Source organism: Sturnira hondurensis, unplaced genomic scaffold, assembly GCF_014824575.4.
Source record: "Sturnira hondurensis isolate 20B ecotype Veracruz unplaced genomic scaffold, ASM1482457v3 Scaffold0006413, whole genome shotgun sequence".
NCBI lineage: Eukaryota > Metazoa > Chordata > Mammalia > Chiroptera > Phyllostomidae > Sturnira > Sturnira hondurensis.
Genome location: NW_028079044.1, coordinates 51,080,905 through 51,099,075, shown reverse-complemented (window position 1 = coordinate 51,099,075; position 18,171 = coordinate 51,080,905). Strand labels below are relative to the sequence as shown.

Sequence of the window (18,171 nt, the reverse complement as noted above, 5' to 3'; positions counted from 1 at the left end):
GGCACCGTTGTTCCCAGAAACAGCTGTCCATACCCGCTGCACACAGTGTGCTGACACCTTGTTGGTGACACAGGTGTCTCCAACCTCTGGACTCCAGACAAGTCACCAGGATGCTGTCCCCTTCTCTCCTAGGGGTCTCCTTTCTCCCTCTGTACATTGCTCCACTGGCCTGTGGTGAGAAGGCCTCCAGGAGAAGCAGCAGCCTTCTTGGAGTCACAGAAGGTTCTAGCTCCTCACCCTATTGGTGTGTTCACTCTCCCTGCCAATAGGAAAATGCCCCCATGTTAGGGGAACTCCTGCCGGCCGTTTCCTGGGGAAACAGTGAACCCCCACTTTGAGGTGGCTTTCTCTTCTGTCTGCTCTCTGGTGTGGTTAGAAAAGAGCCATGAAGCTCGGCTTCAAGGGGCCTTTCTGTTGTCCTGTTCCTAGACGCAGGCAGAAGACTGTCTGGCATAAGGAATCATTGCCCTCTTCAGCTCCGCAGGAAATCTGCTTGGGTTTTCAAGAATTGTGCAGTTAATCACATACTTCCTGGCTCCTCATCTCATCAGAGCCTTTGGTGTGTCATGAAGAGTAGGCAGGGCATGACTCTCCCTCATTAAGCTCAGATTTAATGGCCCGTCCAAGGCCACAGAGCGTGGAAGTGGGAGGGTGGGCAAGTCTAGAATGTATGCTTGCCTTACAGAGGGAGGTCCTGTTCTAAACCATAAGAAAGCCAAGGTCTTGACCTTCAGCTGCTTAGAATCTACTTTGGCTTTTCCAGTACCATGAGCGCCAGCGTGCTGGACGATTCTCCCATGCGAGCAAGGCCTGGGTTGGAAGAAGTCCAGTGGCAGCTTCCCGGCATCTGCGCTGGTCACAGACTCTCCCAGCCTTTCGGGGCCCAGGGGAGCGCTGTTGGCCTGGACTCTGGGCAGAGAGTGCACGCCGCGTGAACAGCACCTTTGTAATAGCACCCACAGAGACCATGAGGGCTGGGGAGAGCGCTCAGCCACGGGAAGGTCTGTATCTGAGCTGTAAACACTTAGAGGTGTGTAGATACACAAAGTGCGGCTAGTACACTTTTACTGGGAAGAGAAATGTGAGAACCAAAAGGCTTTCCCCTTGCCTTCCGGCCTGCAGTTCTGGGTGAAGCTGTGTGGAGTGGATTCTTACATGGTGGGGTGGGACCTTTGACTAGCTCCTCCTCCTCCTGGGCCTTGCTCTCTGGTCTCTCTAACCACCCCCTCCTTTTCCTTCCCGGCCCCCTCCTCCTCCTCTCACTTCCTTTCCCACCTGTCTTTCCCTTCAAAGTTCCAACCCCTTTCAGATGTGTTCCCGTGGTACCAACCCCGACACAAAGAGACGGACATTTCAGAAGTCTGTAATCTGCCCCTTCCCCTGGACTGCCTACGTAGAAAGCTGGCCGCCAAACAGCAAATAAAAAGCGGCTCTTATCTCACAGCTAGAATGGAGCAGCGCCCCACAGTGTGAGCAAGGGGTCCTAGGGCTCAGAGAGCACGCGCTTCCCACCCCTCTGGGTGCCCAGGGCCGGGGTGTACCAGGAGCGGCAGCAGCACAGGAGGTACCTGGTGCCCTCTGTCTGCCGAGCAAGGCTCAGCAAGGCGAGCAGGAGAGCCGCACAAGACATCCCAGGGAGCCACCTGCCCAGGAGAAGAAAGTAGCGCTTCCTCCCCAGTGTCGGGGCGAGGCCGGTGGGCAGGATAAAGGGCGCGCGGTGTCCAAGTGCGGGTTGTCGTTTAAGGAGGAAGGATTCCGGTGGGAACAAAGCAGGCAGGCGCTGTCCCCGCGATGCCCCCTGTCCCACCAGACTCCTCGTGATCAGCCAGCCTCCTCCTGTAAGAAGACAGCTGTTCTATGTCCTACTTAATAGTGATGAGAAAATGACACAGGAAGTTCCATCGGGTGTAAGTGATGCCTCATCGTGGGCGTCGCGGGGCACTGGGGGATTTGGTGACCTGCAGAGACCGCTGAGTCCTGCGGCCTCGTTTGTCATCTGCTCCAAGTCGGAGGAGCTCAGTCCACCATGGACGCGCGGCCAGCGACAATGCAGTCCAGCGAAAGGGCCTGTGCCTGCACTCAATTAAAAAGTCGTTCTGCTGTGTACCGCGTGCCTGGTCTTAGGCTCTAGATTTACTTTATCCTCTTTATGTCCGCGCTGGCCCCAGGAGGTCAATGCGGATAGGCCCATTTGTCACCTGGAAAGCTGCTGTCACAGGGGTGATGTCACTTGCCCAGGAAGGCAAGTGATTGGACCATCGTGCTGGCTGTTCCTCCTCGTGCTGCTCCGACCTTCTGTCCTCTGCCACGGTGTCGGTCTGGCTGATGGACGAACTAGACCTTGACAGTGATAAAGGGCCGGCGCAGCAAATGAGAAACAGAGGGGCAGCTGCACACAAGGAGCATGGCTCCCTGAGGGCACATGGCTGAGGGTCCAACAGGTTTTGGTGGGCAGCCACAGGCCAGTCACTTTGTGCCCTTCGGACCAAGTCCCAGTTAGAGGGGGGCCCCGAGCAGCCCTGGAAACGAGCTGCGGTTTCACATGTCTCTGCCTCCTACTCAGCAGCTACAAGGCAGGTGTTGGCTTAGATGTCATTGTGTGCTGGGAGGTGACAGGGACGTTTTGTCCTCGTTTCCAAGGGACTCTAAGCCGTCTGGGAACAGTACACAAGGTACCAGAGCAGTTTTTCCTTTGCTGTTTGGATGGCTGTTCCTTGTTTTCTTGGCTCCCTTTGTAAGCACGCGATTTCATTTTCCAGTGGGGCTTTGTGGAGCACCAGCCTTCTGCTGAGCCGTGGGGGCTTTCCGTTTCGCTTCATCTGCATTTATTTGAGACCGTCTTCTCAGGTGTTACACGGATGCACGCGAGGAGGAATGCACACGGTGCCCTGCAACACAGCAGATAGTAGGGCCCTGCCTCTTCTCGGGACCTGGGTCTTCCTGTTTGTAGTCAAACTTAGCCCAGTGACTGCCTGCGAGGACTGCGGATAGGAGTGCCTTCCAAAGCATTTAGGAAGCTGTGAAGTACAAGTCAGTGGCCATGGTTAGAAGGGAGTAGTTGCCTTATGTAAATATGAACATCGGTTGTCTTAGAACAGCCCTGTATTTTCCTGACTGGGCAGTGTACGTGTGAGGCAATTTGAGGGCGTTCGCCCTTTGCACTCCACAATGACCTTGGTCAGTGGTGAAGGTATCCTAAGCGCATCAGTTAGATGTGTCATCTCCACGTTCAACCTAACTTTGAAATGGTCTTGAGGGATTAGGGTCGATCTGGAACATATTGGAGGACATGGAGATGGACAAGTTCCCTTAAAAAATGTTGGTACCTAATGCAATTAGAATGAGCACATTTGCCTAAAAGTCAAGACAGAGTGCTTTTCATATTGTGCAAACGCCACTTTCAGAAGAGGGCAACTCTGTGGGTGCTAGGATGTCCTTGTAGATGAAGGGCACTTTCTGCCCTCAGCTTCCTCATTGCTTCTGAGGAAGAGGGTCATGGAGGGCTTCATGGAGGAGGAGACACATCCGCAGGTAAGGAACTTAGCATGGCCGACAGTGTAGTGAGTGATCTGGCCAAGGTCATGTGGCCTGTAAGGGGCTGAGCAGGGATCACTGAGCTGCCAGCCCATTCAAAGAGCAGAAATTGTTATGCGATGGCATCTCGTTCTGCACTGGTGTTGCTCTTTGGGCATGGAATGTGGTTCGGGGCCGTTACTTTCTTTGAGCTGGACAGACACCCGAGGGGGCAGCAGGCCCCGGATGGTCCTGGGGTTCATGGATGCCTGTGGATTCTTGTCTTGCAGACAGCAGCAGCCTGTACTCGGCCTGTGTCTGCGAGAGCACAGTGCACAGCCGCATCTTCCAGATCTTGTACAGGAACGAGGAGGTGCCTGTGAGCGACGTTGCCCTCTTCCGCGCTCACCTGCTCTTGGATGGTGAACGGGTGAGTTGTGGGATCCACAGCAGCCACGAGCTGTCCCTGCCCCGCGCCTCTCTTCTCCCTCCAGGGGTGGACAGTCACTGAAGCTATAGATTCGCTGTGCAGTCTGACAGATGGGGAGTCCGCGATTGCAGGGCATGCCTGCGCTTGCTCATTGGGGCACGCCCATTCTTCCACGCCCACACTCGCGCGTTTCCTCTTTCAGGAAGTTCCCATTGACTGACCTGCTGACTCTCCTTCTCACTTTCCCTCTGCCCCTTTGCTCATTGGTCCAGGTACGCCCTGTGAGCACCTGCTCTGTGCAGGGATCGAGGTGCAGGCTTTGGGTGAGGGGGGATCCTGAGGAAGGCAGCAAGCAGGCCCCCTGCCCTCGAGGCATTGGTAACAGTCAGGAATGCAGTGTTGGCAGTGTGTCAGCACGCACCCAGATCGAGGACACCCACTGTGCTCACTGTGTGGGTGGGGGAACAGCAGTGCGCCGAGGAGGGGCAGGTGGGCTCTGGGAGGGGTCAGTGGTTTCTCCAAGCAGCTGGCTTTGAGAAGCACGCACTGGAAGTGCGGCCGACTGAGAGGGAGGGAAGGGCATCTCAGCAGGGAACAGCATGAGTAAAAGCTCAGGGGCCTCATCCATCAGATAACGCCCACCCATCAGAGGAATGTTTGAGGTCCAGACGCAGCTGCCAGGCCCCTGGTCCCAACTCCACCCCCTGTCACCGCATTCCAGCGGTGACTTTCCTGCCGGACCCTCTGTTAGTGAGGGGGGAGTGTGCTCCTGGCCCAGGACGCCTAGTAAGGGGCATCCCCAAGTGGTGCGCAGAGGCACACCTCCTGGCCATCTGACATCCTTCTCTCATCCCCGTGGCTTCTTGTCCTCATCTTCTGTGGTCTAGGCAGTGGCCACGTGCCCTGTGCGGCTGGAGGTGAGGCGTTCTCACTCATTCTTCCTTCATCCGTGCATCCTTCCATCAAAGCTTTATTGAACTCCCATTATGCACACCTGTCATGGGCTAAAGATGAAATAGCAAACAAGAAAATACCCCTGGTGTCTCGGGGCCTCTATGTTAACGTTAGATCGATGCAACCCAATGTGGTCTGATAAATAAATCACGGACCTCTGTCCCTGGGCCTTCCCACTGCTGTGTGCTCAGCTGGCTTGACGATGAGACAGATTTCCAGGGGCGTGACGAGGAGGAGCTCGCTCCCTGGGGAGAAGCCTCCCCACTTTGCAGGGCCTGCTGCTGCCTCCTGGTAGATGCTCCAATAATGAGATTGCCCAGCACTCGGCTTCAACCCGACTCCACAAGGATGGAGATTGTTCCCTGGAAGACAAGTGACAGACAGGAGAGGCCTCCCAGCAAGGCCACCGTGGAGCTGAGACCTGAGTGCTGGGGACGAGCCTGGCGTGCAGAGAGCCCAGGTGCAGGGCCTCCCTGGAGTGGCTCAGCCGGGGCAGAGGCCCCGAGGTGGGAAGGAGGCTGGGGGATCCAGGAGAAGCAGTGGGGCCGAGGTGACAGGGAACAGGGAGGAAGATGAGGCTAGAGAGGCAGGTGGGCCTGAAGGCCAGGGACAAGCACCGAAGGCCACGGGAAGGGAAGCAGAGTGTGATGTCTGGTGCCGGCCGGCCGGCAGTTTTCTTGGAAAGGTGCAGTGAGCGGCACGGGCTTCATTTCAGAATGCAGCCCCCTCCCGCCCGTCCATGGGCTTGTCGGGGGAGCCTCCTGTCTCTCTTTGCGTCCCCGCCACCTGCCATTCACCTGCACTGGGGTGTCTCGGCAAATAATGAGTGCATGGTGGCTTAGCTGGAAGAAGGAAAAATCGACTTTGGAGTCCCTTCTTTTGGAGGCCCTTCTTTGCGAATAGAAAGGTCAGCCTGATGCCCGTCCGCCTTGTGCCTCACAGTGGCCACCGGCACTTGTTCTGGAGTGCAGGTCAGAGGACCAGAGGGAACCCTGTCGGCTGTGCTGCCTGTCGGGTCACTGCTCTCTCCCTCCCCTGTGCACCTTCCCCACCTGCTCTGGACCCTGGAGGCTGCCACCTGTCCACGCCCATCAGCTGTATCCTGACCTTGTGGGTCCCGTTTGGGCCTGGCCCATGAGAGGTCCTGCACATGATTGGAGGAAGAGAGGGGAACGAGGCCAGCGTATCCCCTGCCTGGGCTCCGTGCGTGCCGGGTCACCGACTTGTCTGTGTCCTTTGGCGTGCCGAGGCCAGCTTGACACTGGCAGCGGCAGATTCCCACCTCTTTGCGACTCCGCATTCAATGGCCTCACACCGGTAGCTGGAAGCTGATTGCGATGGACGAGTTCCCCCCCAGGAGTGGCCAGGGCTGCAAATCAGGGTTTCCGTCACCCCCCAGAGAGGCAGGTGTCCAGTGCTCCCCATCCCGCCAGTCCACGTCCTTCCACCAGAGGCCTCAGGCGGGGGCCACGCCTCGTAGCTTCCTGTCCAGTTCTGACCACCACTCCTGTCTGACCCCGCTGGCTCAGGGGCGAGGCAGCCCTGGTGCACGGAGGGTCTGTGAATTCTTCCTCTGAGGGACTGTACTTGGAGTCCTCACCTTGACCATGTCGCCTGTTTCCTTCCCTGATTCTGCTTTTCAAGGGAAAGGCTTGGAAAAGAAACCCCGGGCTGAGCGTTGAGGAACTCGGGTTAGGGCACGTGCTCGAGCCCGTTTCCCCGAATGGTGGTCAGAAGGGCACTTTTTCTCAAGGGGCCATTGTCATTGGTCTCAAGGACTTTCCTGAGCAGAGCGGCTGTCCCTGCAGGCTGGCTTTGAGCCTCCCTCGGGCACCTTGGTCACTATTCCGTCCCGATCCCATCGGAGTCTCGCTCCGGCCCCAGCAGGTTAAAACCTTTCTTGTTTAGTTTTCCCGACACGCAGGCTTGGCTCGTGGCCGGCTGTCACTGGCCTTTGTGCTGCAGTCGAACGGTTTAAGCCTGTGTTTGGGGTAATCCACACGGCAGTGATGTTATCATCGATCACTGTATACAAATCGACGACGATGAGAGCTAATTGGATATGCCCATAAAACCGCATGGCCACAGTGGACCCCATTAGCTCCTACCCAGCGACTATCTGTCTGCTTACAACACCCAAAATGCTGCTTGTAGCCGGAGGGCCAGAGTTCACAGTCACGTGCGGGCACAGCCATCATTTCGGACAAACATTTAGGCACGACCCCCGCATCGAGCCCTGTTCCACATGCTGTGGGAAATGTAGCCATGAAGAGTCAGTCTGCTCAGTGAGGACACAGCACGTTAGTGCAGGAAGTGACTGCGGACAGAAGCAATCGAAGCCTAAGGCATAGGACGGGATGTTTCAACGATGGTTGTGAGGAGTGGGGCTGTGGAGGCCGGGTGGGTAGTTTATTTTAAACACTCTGTGTAATCCCCCAGAAGATTTGGGAAAGCTTACAGAACAGCAAGCCTAGTAAAAGGAAGTAGAGTAGCGGTAGAATGAGCAGGAGTACAGGAAAACAGAGAAAGGGGGAAAGCCCGGGGTCAGTGTAGCAGAAACGCACAGGGAGCTGGGTCTCTGCCCATGCTGGCCCGTACGTGAGAGTCCGAGCATCCCGGTAGCTGGGGCGAAGGGGTACCGCTGTGGACCGGCTGCTTACAGGAGGAAGGGGAATGGATCACGTCTGACTCACAGGCTTCGGAGAGTGGCGCTGCCACACCCAGCCTCAGCGTCCTCGTTCAAAAGTGGAGACAATACTTCTGAATACTAGCTACTAGACAATACTAGCTACTGGTGTTTTCACCACTATATGCAAAGCTGCTTCTGGATGCTGGGAAAAAATGACCTTTGAAGGGAGGTGATGTGTTAACCAAGACAAGGCAGCCTGATGGAAGGGTGTACTGTGCATGTGAGTGTGTGAGCATGTATGCGCACATGTGAATGTGTGTGTTTGGAGGGCAGGGCAGGAAGCCAACAGCCAAATATGAAATGAGTGGTTAGAGCAGCCGGTGACTTCATTCTGGAGTGCCTTGAAATGAAGTATTTTTTGAGACATCGGTGACATCATAGCCGGGCTGGGCCTAGGACCTACCCCCTGGTTCCAGCGGCGTGGTGGGCAAGTGAGGCGCCCGAGTGCGCGCGCAGTGGATCTGGCTCAGCCACGAGCGAGAGCTGCAAAGGGGGGGGGGGCTGCGCTTGGCCAGGCTCTCCCCCCAGGAAGTGGTGGCAGGAGGTTGCCGCGCTTGGGGCTGTGTGTACAAAGCGAGCTTCCTGATTATGCAAAACAAAGCTAGGAGACGAAGTTATTCATAGCCTTTGGATCAGCAAAATGTTAACTTTTAAATGCTTTTTTTACAACAAATTTTAAAACACCAGGGACCTAAAGATAAATTCCACCCATATGTCTCTGCCTGAGCTATGCTTAACCAGAAACTTCTTTCTGAGGAGGCCTGTAGGTGAGAGATTTCCTTCCCTGTGATGAGAACATTCTGGCAAAGAAACAAACCCAAGAAGGGTGAGGGTGGAGAAGAGCTCTATTTATTCCTCAAGACACGTTAATATTTTCTGTGTGGCACGCTCTATTTCTGGAGCCGGGGACCCAGAAGGAATGAAGACGAGTCTCTCCCTTACCGACGGGGCTGACTGGGCCACTGGGCAACAGAAATGGCGGGGGGTTGTTGAGTTGTTGGGTTGGTGGTTTTTCTTCTCTTCCCTCTCCTCCTCCCACTCCTCCTCCCCCTCTTCCTTGTTTTTCTCCCCATGAGCCGAAACCCANACGTTAATATTTTCTGTGTGGCGCGCTCTATTTCTGGAGCCGGGGACCCAGAAGGAATGAAGACGAGTCTCTCCCTTACCGACGGGGCTGACTGGGCCACTGGGCAACAGAAATGGCGGGGGGTTGTTGAGTTGTTGGGTTGGTGGTTTTTCTTCTCTTCCCTCTCCTCCTCCCACTCCTCCTCCCCCTCTTCCTTGTTTTCCCCCCCATGAGCCGAAACCCATGATAGAAATGTAAAATTGCTTCATTTTTAAGTGTTTGCAACTTTATGAGGGCTAAAAAACTTGTGTCTCCAGATGAAATTGGACTTGCACTCTTCCAGGTCATAAACCTGAAGCAAATTTTACAGGAAGCACTGAATGCCAAGGTCAAACAAACTAGGGTTCTGTGCTTTGCAGGGGAGAAGGGCTCTGCCCAGCCTGGGAGGGGGAGGAGCCAGGGACTGCCCTGACCTGTGTTTTTTGGGGCGAGGTCTGGTACTTAGCAAGCAGTTCCCTCTGGGGAGGAGAGGTGATGACGTTTCCTGTGGGGGCGGGGTAGCATCTACTACAGGTATGTGAGAACCCGGCAGGTACAGTGGACAGACAGATTCCTGTGCTAATTAATGAAAACAGATTTTTTTGAAAGCTAAGAATAGATGCAGCCCTGGAGAGGACACAAAATGCTCAAGTGACTTTAAGAATAAATGGTGACGTGGAAGTGCCCTCAGGACAAAGGATGGGCTTTTTTAGGACGTGGAGCCGCCTTGGGAAATGACTTGCCTTCCCCGTGCATCTCGGCTTCTCTGCGCCCCTGGACAGTGGTGGGAGCAGGCGAGAGTGGCGGTGGGCCGAGGGGACCACACCTCTGATGTTACCACCGCCGCTAACCAAGTGGGTTCCCTGCCCCACTGTCCCCACGCGGGGGCTGCACTGGGTCACTGCACCCTGCTCAGAACGGCTCCCGACCAGATCTGTTGGCAGAGGGAGTCTCTCAAAAGCCCCGCCACATGGAAAAATGGTTTCACTAGTTTTTTTTTGCAGGTTGGATTTTCCCCAAATTGGACTACATCATTCCTTCCTGTTTTCCATGTAATACTCACAGACATTCTGTTTGGTCAGAATTCCATGGAGCATACATGGAAATTCTGCTTTAATCATAACCCATTAACTTTGTGGTGAGGTCCCCATTCTGAACTTTGGGAAAGGGACCGGCTGAATTTTTCACTTGGGCCAGACTCGACCCCTGAATTCCCTTGAACTTTTTCTGTCCCACAGGCAGAAGAGGCACTGAGTGAAGTGGATTTCCAGCTCAGGGTGGACCTGCACTTCACGGACAGTGAGCAGCAGTGAGTGTCCCCAAAGCCCTTGGATTGTGGTGCGGTGTCCCCCTCTCCCGGGACATCCTCCTGGCCATGAACCCCAGGGCATCCTTGGAAATGTGCCGATCAGCAGCTGTGCCTGTCCACACCCACAGCCTCCCCAGGAGCGTGGGCTCAGCTGCGTGGTCACTCACTCCAAACCCGCACTTCAGGCACAGGACATCCCTGACTCCCCGGCTTTAGGGGCCTGCATCTCCTCCTGCCTGGCCCCTCCACGCATTTCCAGTGCAGCGTTCATTTGGGTTTTTGGTTCAGGCCTCTCTGAGCTGGCAAACCCCAAGGCCACTTCTGACTCAAAGGAGGTTCCGTGGGGACCCCACGACTTGGCACGAACATTGGCTGTTGGGTCCTTGACGTCTGACACTCAAGCTCCGTTCGTGTGTGATGATGGGCTGATTGCGCAGGCAGGAGGCACTCTCCTCTTTCCTGGAACTGCTTCCTCTGCGCTGCTTCTGTGGGCTGGTCCTCCCACCCCGGGTCACCTGGCATAGCCAGAGCCTTTCCAGGATTTGGGGGGATGGGGGTGATAAATAGTCCTTATTTCCAGGCATTGACAAGTCTGGTCCAGTGTGTGACCAGATCTCCAAACTCCCACCCAGTCCATAGCTTCTCTTCATTGTCATTGTCTCCTTGCTTCGCCCACCGGGCCCCAGGCTCTGTCTGGGGAGGGGGTTCCCTGGGCTGCAGGATGCCGTGTGTCCTTCCTGCCCCCCCACTGAGGAGTGCGGGCCGTGTAGGCTGGGCGCACTGAGGACGGGGAGATTGCACGGGTGCAGAGTTGGAGCCCATAGATTCCCTTGCTAACGGGCTCTCCGCTCGGTGCAGAGGGAGGCTCCTGGTTCTTGGCACTGCTGGCAATGTTCGCCACCATTCCTTGGAGATGGCACTTTTGGGCAGCCCTCCAGCTCCTCCCTGTAGTTCTGTGATGCAGCCAGGCCTCCCGTGGTTGGCTCACTCACTCCTTGCAGGAAGCTCTTTCGTAAGATTCTTCTCAAGAGAACCCACATCTGGCCCTTGGGAGGCGAACCCTGACCCTCTAACCCTCGCCGCCTGATGGCGGGGTCCCCTCCCCAGCTCCGTGGCTCAGTCTTCTTTTGGCTGTTGCAGCCGCCGCCCTCAGCTTCTCTCCTGAGGACGTTTTCAGGATCAGTCGGGCACCCAGACCCAGGGTCCCCATTTCTAGGGGCCGCAGGGCGAGCTCACTTGAAGACCCCTCTCATTAGGCCTGAGGTTGTGGGGGGCACTCCCTTTCCATCGGTTCTGCTGGCAGAACTGCAGTATGCTCTGGCCACTCTGGATTAATCCCCGGTTCCGGTCTCTACAATGTCATCAGCAATGTGTCACCTTACCCCGTGGGGAATGGGGAATTGGGGGGCCATGGGCTAGAGCCAGGGGAATAGTCTCCCAATTCCCCGCCCCCCGAGAGTCCAGACTCCCCATCGGAACTTGCCCCGCCCATTCTCATGGACTGTCCTTACCTGAGATGTGTCTGATTGTCACGGGAGCTGCGATAAGGAGCAGAGTTGAGGGTTCTGAGCCACAGGTGGGCCACTGCTGAGCCATCAGAGACCGGACGGGGGTGCCCGGTGAGGACACATCCGCTGGTGTGCACTCTGGGCTGTCGGAGCCTCTGTCCGTGGTGCTGCCGGGCTGTCAGGGCACAACATCACAGTCCTCACTCCTGTGTGGACCCCCGGCCCCTTCAGCCACCTGCTGTCCTCATCACTTCTGTTTACCCCTTGGTGGGTGGTGGGTGCTTGAGAAGTCTCATCTTCCCACCGCCATGTCCCAGACCCGTCACTCTAACACCGAGTGGAGCACGGAGCCCTTCATGACGGTGGCTGTTCCTAACCTGTGAGCTCGGAAGCTGAGCCCCACCTGCGTTGATTTCCTGTCCCCACTGAACCCTCTGGGATTTCTTCCATTTACTGATTTCATTGACCATCCCCTGCCCTGTCTTACGCCCACTTCCTTCAAAGACACCCGTGGCTCCACGGAGACATTCCCAGTCACCTCAGAACCCTGCCACTGACCCCAAACTCATGCTAGAAGTCCCGTCCCCCCCCCCCCCCGGGCCCTCCAGGCCACCTTGGGGACAAATCAGGAGGAGATGGGAAGCAGGCCTTCTTGCCATGGAGGTGACAGTTAACACAGGACCTGTGTACAGGGGATGGACCCAAACCAGGTGGGTCCCATTCAGCCACCTGGGCTCTGCGCTCCTCTGCTCTGAGCCATGGACAAGTCCCCATCCCTTCCTAACCCTCAGCAGCCCGATGTGTAAAGTGGGGCCACTGTAGACCCCGCACCTCCTGGGTCTGTGGTGATGATGAAGGGAGACCATACCCACACCAGCCCAAGGGCGTGGCCACCGCGTGGCATCTCCTCTCACAACACAAAGCACTTCATGCCCGTCGGAGCAGGCCTCCGTGGGGTATCAGATTAGCTGAGAGGAACAGGAAGACGGCAGCTTCCGAAGAATCAAAAATGCAGCATGTTTTCATAAACCGGGTCTAAGGATGACGAAGCATCTGCAGTGCATCCTGGGTGTAGATGTCAGGCTTTGGCATGTCACCCAGGGGAACAGGTCTGCATGGGGACAACGTAGAGGAGTATGACATGCGGTGTCGGGGGCGGGGGGATCTCTGGAGGCGCTCACTGTGGGGGTGGCGGTGAGCCTGACCCTCGGGGACACCTCTCCATGTGGACACCCCCGCCCACACAGCATTATCCTCCCCCTACGACAGGGTCACTGGGGTGAGGGACCCTGCTCTTGTCCAGCCTCACGTCAGCACCGGCGGCTCTGCAAAGGCCGAGGGGCACAGGCTGGCGCGAGGCTGGGGAGCCCACCCCCTCTCGTCATGCCCACCTTGTCCCTAGACGGCCCTGCCCAGCAGGAAATCCTTTCTGCCTTCGAGGACCCCTCCACACTGTCTTGCACGTCAAGGAGACCTCGGCCACCTCTCTCTCTCCAGGGAAACGTCGTTCTCTGTGTCGTGTGACCTCGTTCTGTGTTTCAGTTGCTGTCGGAGAACCCTGCTCACGGTGCCTCTCGTTTCTCCCCACCCCGTCTAAGCTGGGAATCAGCGCCCCCGCCAGAGCTGAGCTTTTCCGTTCTCCTTGGTCTGTCCCGTACACAGCACGCAAGACCCATCACCTCCCTCTTTCTGATTTCTTTGCTCCTATGAAGGTGGCTTAAATTCTTGTTCCCAATCTTGCACCTTTGCCCCCCGATGTCTGTTTCACCTCCTGTTGTTCGAGCCCCAAGGTCATGTCTGCGGCTTCCCTGCGCCTGTGCCGAGGGCTCCACGGTGGGGTGTGCAGGGACGCAGAGCAGACCGTGGAGCCAGGTGTGCGAGCGCCCAGCTAACCAAAGACGGCTGGGCCTTGCCTGTGGGTCGCTTTCTCTTAGGAACCAGACGCATCCCAATGACAAAATGCACAGGAAAGGGTCGGGGGCGGGGCGCTAGATGAACCTGTCAGATCACTTACCCTTGTGCTTGGGAGCCAGGGGTCATTCCTTCTTTCTTTTGTTAGAAATGCTTTTTTTGATCACAGTCTCTGTTCGGTATTATTTTGTGTTGCCCAGGCACACAGCCTAGCAGCTGGACAGTCACGCACTTTGGGACCGGTCCCCTGGGGTCTCCAGCACCCACCTGGCCCCACCCACAGTCATCACACTATCACTGTGTTCCCTAGGCTGTCCTTCCCACGGCTTGACATGCCGTGACTGTTTTGTAACTGCCCATTTGTACTCCTTAACCCCTCACCTTTCCCCCCAGCCCCCGACCCCTCCCATCTGGCCACCACCAGGCTCTGTATCTGTGAGCCTGTTTCTATTTTGTTCATTTATGTTGTTTTCCAGATTCCACATATAAATGAAGTCACATGGTATCTGTCTTTCTCTGACTGACTTTATTCAGCATAATACCCTCTAGGTTCACCCATGCTGTCACAAATGGTAAGGTTTCACTGTCTTTTGTGGCCAAGTAACATTCCACGCATGTTTGCACCACGCATTCCGATCCACTCGCCTGTTGACCTGGGCTGCTTCCGTGTCTCAGCTACTGTAAATAATGCTGCAGTGAACATAGGGTGCATGTAGCCTCCCAAACACTCCTTCAATCAGGAGGCATCCGACCAGCTCCTGCAGTTTGCCATGTGCTGGCTGGGCCTTGGGCTGTGGAGAGAATTGGTCACCTTTCTCGAGGTTAAGAGGTAGGAGGACAGTCTCACGCAGGCAGCGCAGCGTGGGACACCTGCCAGGAGATGCAGTGTGTGTGAAAGGCGGGCCAGGCAGGGGCCCTGTGCGGCCGGGTCTGGAAGGAGTCCAGGTTCCCTCCAGTCACTGACGGGGGCGTGGTGTCCGGGACGGCAGACCTGACAGGGAGCAGCTGTGGTGTCTGTCTTCCCTTCTCCGGGCCTCAGTTTCCCCACCTGCCTATCGTGGGGAAAGCAGTTTCTACCAGACTGTACCTGCAGGGGTCGGACAGGATGACACGTGTGAGGCAGGTGGCCAGGGTGAGGCTGTTGTGCAGAGCTGCCCGGTCGAAGGCAGATGTCATCCGCTGTCACTCATGGAGCTCATTCACTTGCCTTCCAGGCTGAGGGACGTGGCGGGGGCCCCCATGATCAGCAGCCGGACGCTCGGCTTGCACTTCCACCCACGCAGAGGCCTGCACCACCAGGTCCCCGTCATGTTTGACTACTTCCACCTGTCAGTGATCTCGGTGACCGTCCACGCTGCGCTGGTGGCTCTGCAGCAGCCCCTAATCAGGTATGGCGTCGCGGGCCCCGAGGCTCGGTGGGCACCTTTCTGTTCCACCTCCGTGGAGAGTGTGTGACAGACACGGAGGTGGCCAGTGCTGACCAACACAGACAGAACAGCCTCTCCCCAGCAGAGGGTTGGGCTCTGAGCCTCACTGAGGGGCAGGGGACAGGCAGGCGGTGGGAGCTGAGGGCCCCAGGAGCCGAGGGGACACAGGCCGGGAGCCTGGGACTAACCAGCAAAGTACAGATGAGCCCTGGAGACGTGGATCCTACAGCCGACTTGGCTTTTCTGTCACTGCGCCTCATCGGAGAAGTCACCTAATGCCCAGAGACAGCCCCACCTTCCTCTCCGAGACAGAAACACTAATGGGTCCTGTCCTCTGAGGGTGTTAGTGGCCAGGCCAGAGCAGGGCGCAGCTCCCCCACGCCCACAGCCTGGCCGGGGACAGGAATTCACCGTCAGGGTTCAGCTGCTCCGGGGGTGGGCTAAAAATAGAGCTGTCTTCTTCTTGCTCTCTTGTCTCAGGAAGCATCTCTGTGCCGTGGCCGGGAACAGAGGGCAGCCTGCAGAGTTGTGGGAAATTCCTGTCAAACAGGACGAGCTCCAGTTTTTCTAGCAAAGCCATTTTCGAGGCATCAGTTCAGTCCAACCAGAAGGAAGCAGGTGTGAAATGGAAACGTAACCTCGAAAGAACCTTACCTTCCCCAGAGCAGATTGAAGAGAAGCATTCAATTTTTAACCCTCCCAGGATTTCAGTTGAGGGAATCAGATCCACTGGAAAATCTACTTTAGACCATGCCTTGGTCAAATAACGAGTCTTTTTCGTTATTACTTTGCAGTCTGGCCCCAGAATGTGCCACGTGCATCATGCCCAGATATATTCTATCTGGCTTCTGGAACGTTCCTTCTAGTTAAGCTGGACACTTGCTTCAAATCTCCATTAGAAACAAATCAGATCAACAATAGCTGTATAAATATAATGGTGATTACATTAGGTTGTGTTATGTGTGTGATATTTCGACAAGAACTGCCAGCGTTTATTGAGTCATCGCTATTTGCCAGATGCAGGACTGGAAGCTGAGCTTGTCTGACCTCATGAAACCCTGGCAGTGACCCCACAGGGACAGGGACATGAGGACATTTAAAAACTCTGCCCAGGTCCCAGAGGTGACAGGGGCCACTCCGGGGGCCAAGCCCTGGCCAGTGGGGTTCACTGGCTGCCTTTTAACCACTGGCCATGCTCTTTTTGAGTGGCAGCTCTGTCTAGCCCTCCTGTTTACCCAGTTTGGCTCATGAATCACCCTGTGCCCACTGGCCTGGGTTCACCTCCCTCCTGTTACACCTGCTGCTCCCTAGACCAGACTGTGTTCACCGTGAGGGCCACGCCTCGATGGTCCTGCCACCTCGGCACCTACTCACTGCCTGGCATGTGGCGCGAGCCGTGGGAAAGTTTGAGTGAGTGAAGTGAGCAGGAGGAGAATGGGTTAGAACCATCCGCGAGATGTTCCTGGGCGCCTGCGCTGGAGGTGCCAAGTTGGAGGCTGTTGCTTATCAGGGCTTTGCCATGAGAGACCCGGAATCTGCCTGGGGAATGGGGCGTGTCTATCCTTAGTGTTTACCGTGTAAGACGGTGACCATCAGGGTATTTAACAGAAGAGATGGGAAAGAAAGGAACTGAGTGCAAGGAGACATTGTCAGTGTATCGACTGATGAGAACTGAAAAGGTAAAGAGGTGGTCATACACCCAATGAGATAAATTCAGGTCATCTCGCCAGTGACCCCAGTCTCCTTCGGGGCTGCCTTTGGTGGCTGCTCTCACGCCTGGTCGGCTGATCTCGGTGGTGACTTACAGGACTGGACAGGGTCTGTTTTTGTCTGTGGGGCACGTGACAGTGTCTCCAGACGCCATGGACACCGAGGACAGCAGTCCCTGACGCCCATGGCCCTGCGAGAACTACTCCTGCTACGGGGACTCTCTGGTAGGCTCCCCCCACCCAAGGGGGCTGGCTCGTGGCGCCGTCGCTCTCTCTCCATTCCGTGTCTCCCTCTTCCGTTCTTTCCTCTTCAGTTTCACTCGTCCGGGAAGAGGCTCCTGGCTCGGGAAGGGCAGCCCAGACCTGGGACCGGAACAGTCTAGCCTCTCTCTGGAAAACCTGGTCTTCGGAGCCGGATACTGCAAGCCGACTTCCTCGGAGGTAACACTTGAGGGGGCGGGGGCACCGGGACCCGCAAACTTCGCTTTGCAGGGTGGGCGGGTCCTGTGAGATTCTGGCGTTATTCAATGTCCCGCTTAGAGGTTCTTTGCTCTGTGTGTCCTCTCCGGGTCATGGACCCATCCACTCCTTTCTTTCATCGCTGCTGCGTCCATCAGACCCATTGCAAAGGCCAGGCCTTGGGGCCAGTGCCAGCGGGGAAAGGGTCTTCATACAGAGCCTCCTCCACGTGGCCCCTTGAAGGCTACGATTCTCTGGGGGTCACGGGCCTGTCATGCTTGGCTTCCCCCTGAGCACGTGGTCACCTCGGCAGCTGGTTGGACCTCAGCTGGCTTCAAAACCTGGCTCATGTCTCCTTTGCTCATTTCTCTGAGCTTCAGTTCCCGCATCTGTAGAATGGGGCTGCTAATACTCAGCACCCGCACAGGGCCGTNTCTTTCATCGCTGCTGCGTCCATCAGTCCCATTGCAAAGGCCAGGCCTTGGGGCCAGTGCCAGCGGGGAAAGGGTCTTCATACAGAGCCTCCTCCACGTGGCCCCTTGAAGGCTACGATTCTCTGGGGGTCACGGGCCTGTCATGCTCGGCTTCCCCCTGAGCACGTGGTCGCCTCGGCAGCTGGTTGGACCTCAGCTGGCTTCAAAACCTGGCTCATGTCTCCTTTGCTCATTTCTCTGAGCTGCAGTTCCCGCATCTGTAGAATGGGGCTGCTAATACTCAGCACCCGCACAGGGCCGTAGTGAGGGGCATGGGACTAAGGACTGACACCACTGTGTGAGTCGTGCCCACGTGGAAGGCTGGGTGGTGACGGAGCTGAGCCACACGGACATTCCATTCTGTCCCCGCAGACAGAGAGCGGTGGAGGGACAGACAGGGATCTCCGCGGACGTGGGTATGCCCGGGGGGCTGTTCAGAGCCCCTCAGCCTGGTGTGGGGTGGTGGGCAAGGGATCCCACGTCTCAGCAGAGGGGGTGGAGTGTGGCCCAGCCACGTCTGCACCTCCGAGCCTGTTGCCATGGGCGGACAGAGAAGGCTCTGGCTGCAGATTCCCCGCTGCGCTAAACCCTGTGTGACGTGGGGGCACTCTCTCCCCCTCGTCGAGACTCAGGCTCCTCAACTCCAAAGTGGGACAGCACCTGTACTTGAGAGAGGATTTCGGG

General features: G+C 56.6%; 1 protein-coding gene across 1 annotated transcript in view; it reads left to right on the top strand.

The window, feature by feature from the left end:
• Nucleotides 1-18,171, top strand: part of FAM135B (family with sequence similarity 135 member B) — a 166,907-nt gene that overhangs the window by 107,898 nt on the left and 40,838 nt on the right. The window contains exons 4-7 of the mRNA XM_037048598.1: nt 3,804-3,943; nt 9,930-10,000; nt 14,634-14,807; nt 16,870-16,996. Coding sequence (XP_036904493.1) covers nt 3,804-3,943; nt 9,930-10,000; nt 14,634-14,807; nt 16,870-16,996 — 512 coding nt within the window. The remainder of the gene's footprint in view (nt 1-3,803; nt 3,944-9,929; nt 10,001-14,633; nt 14,808-16,869; nt 16,997-18,171) is intronic.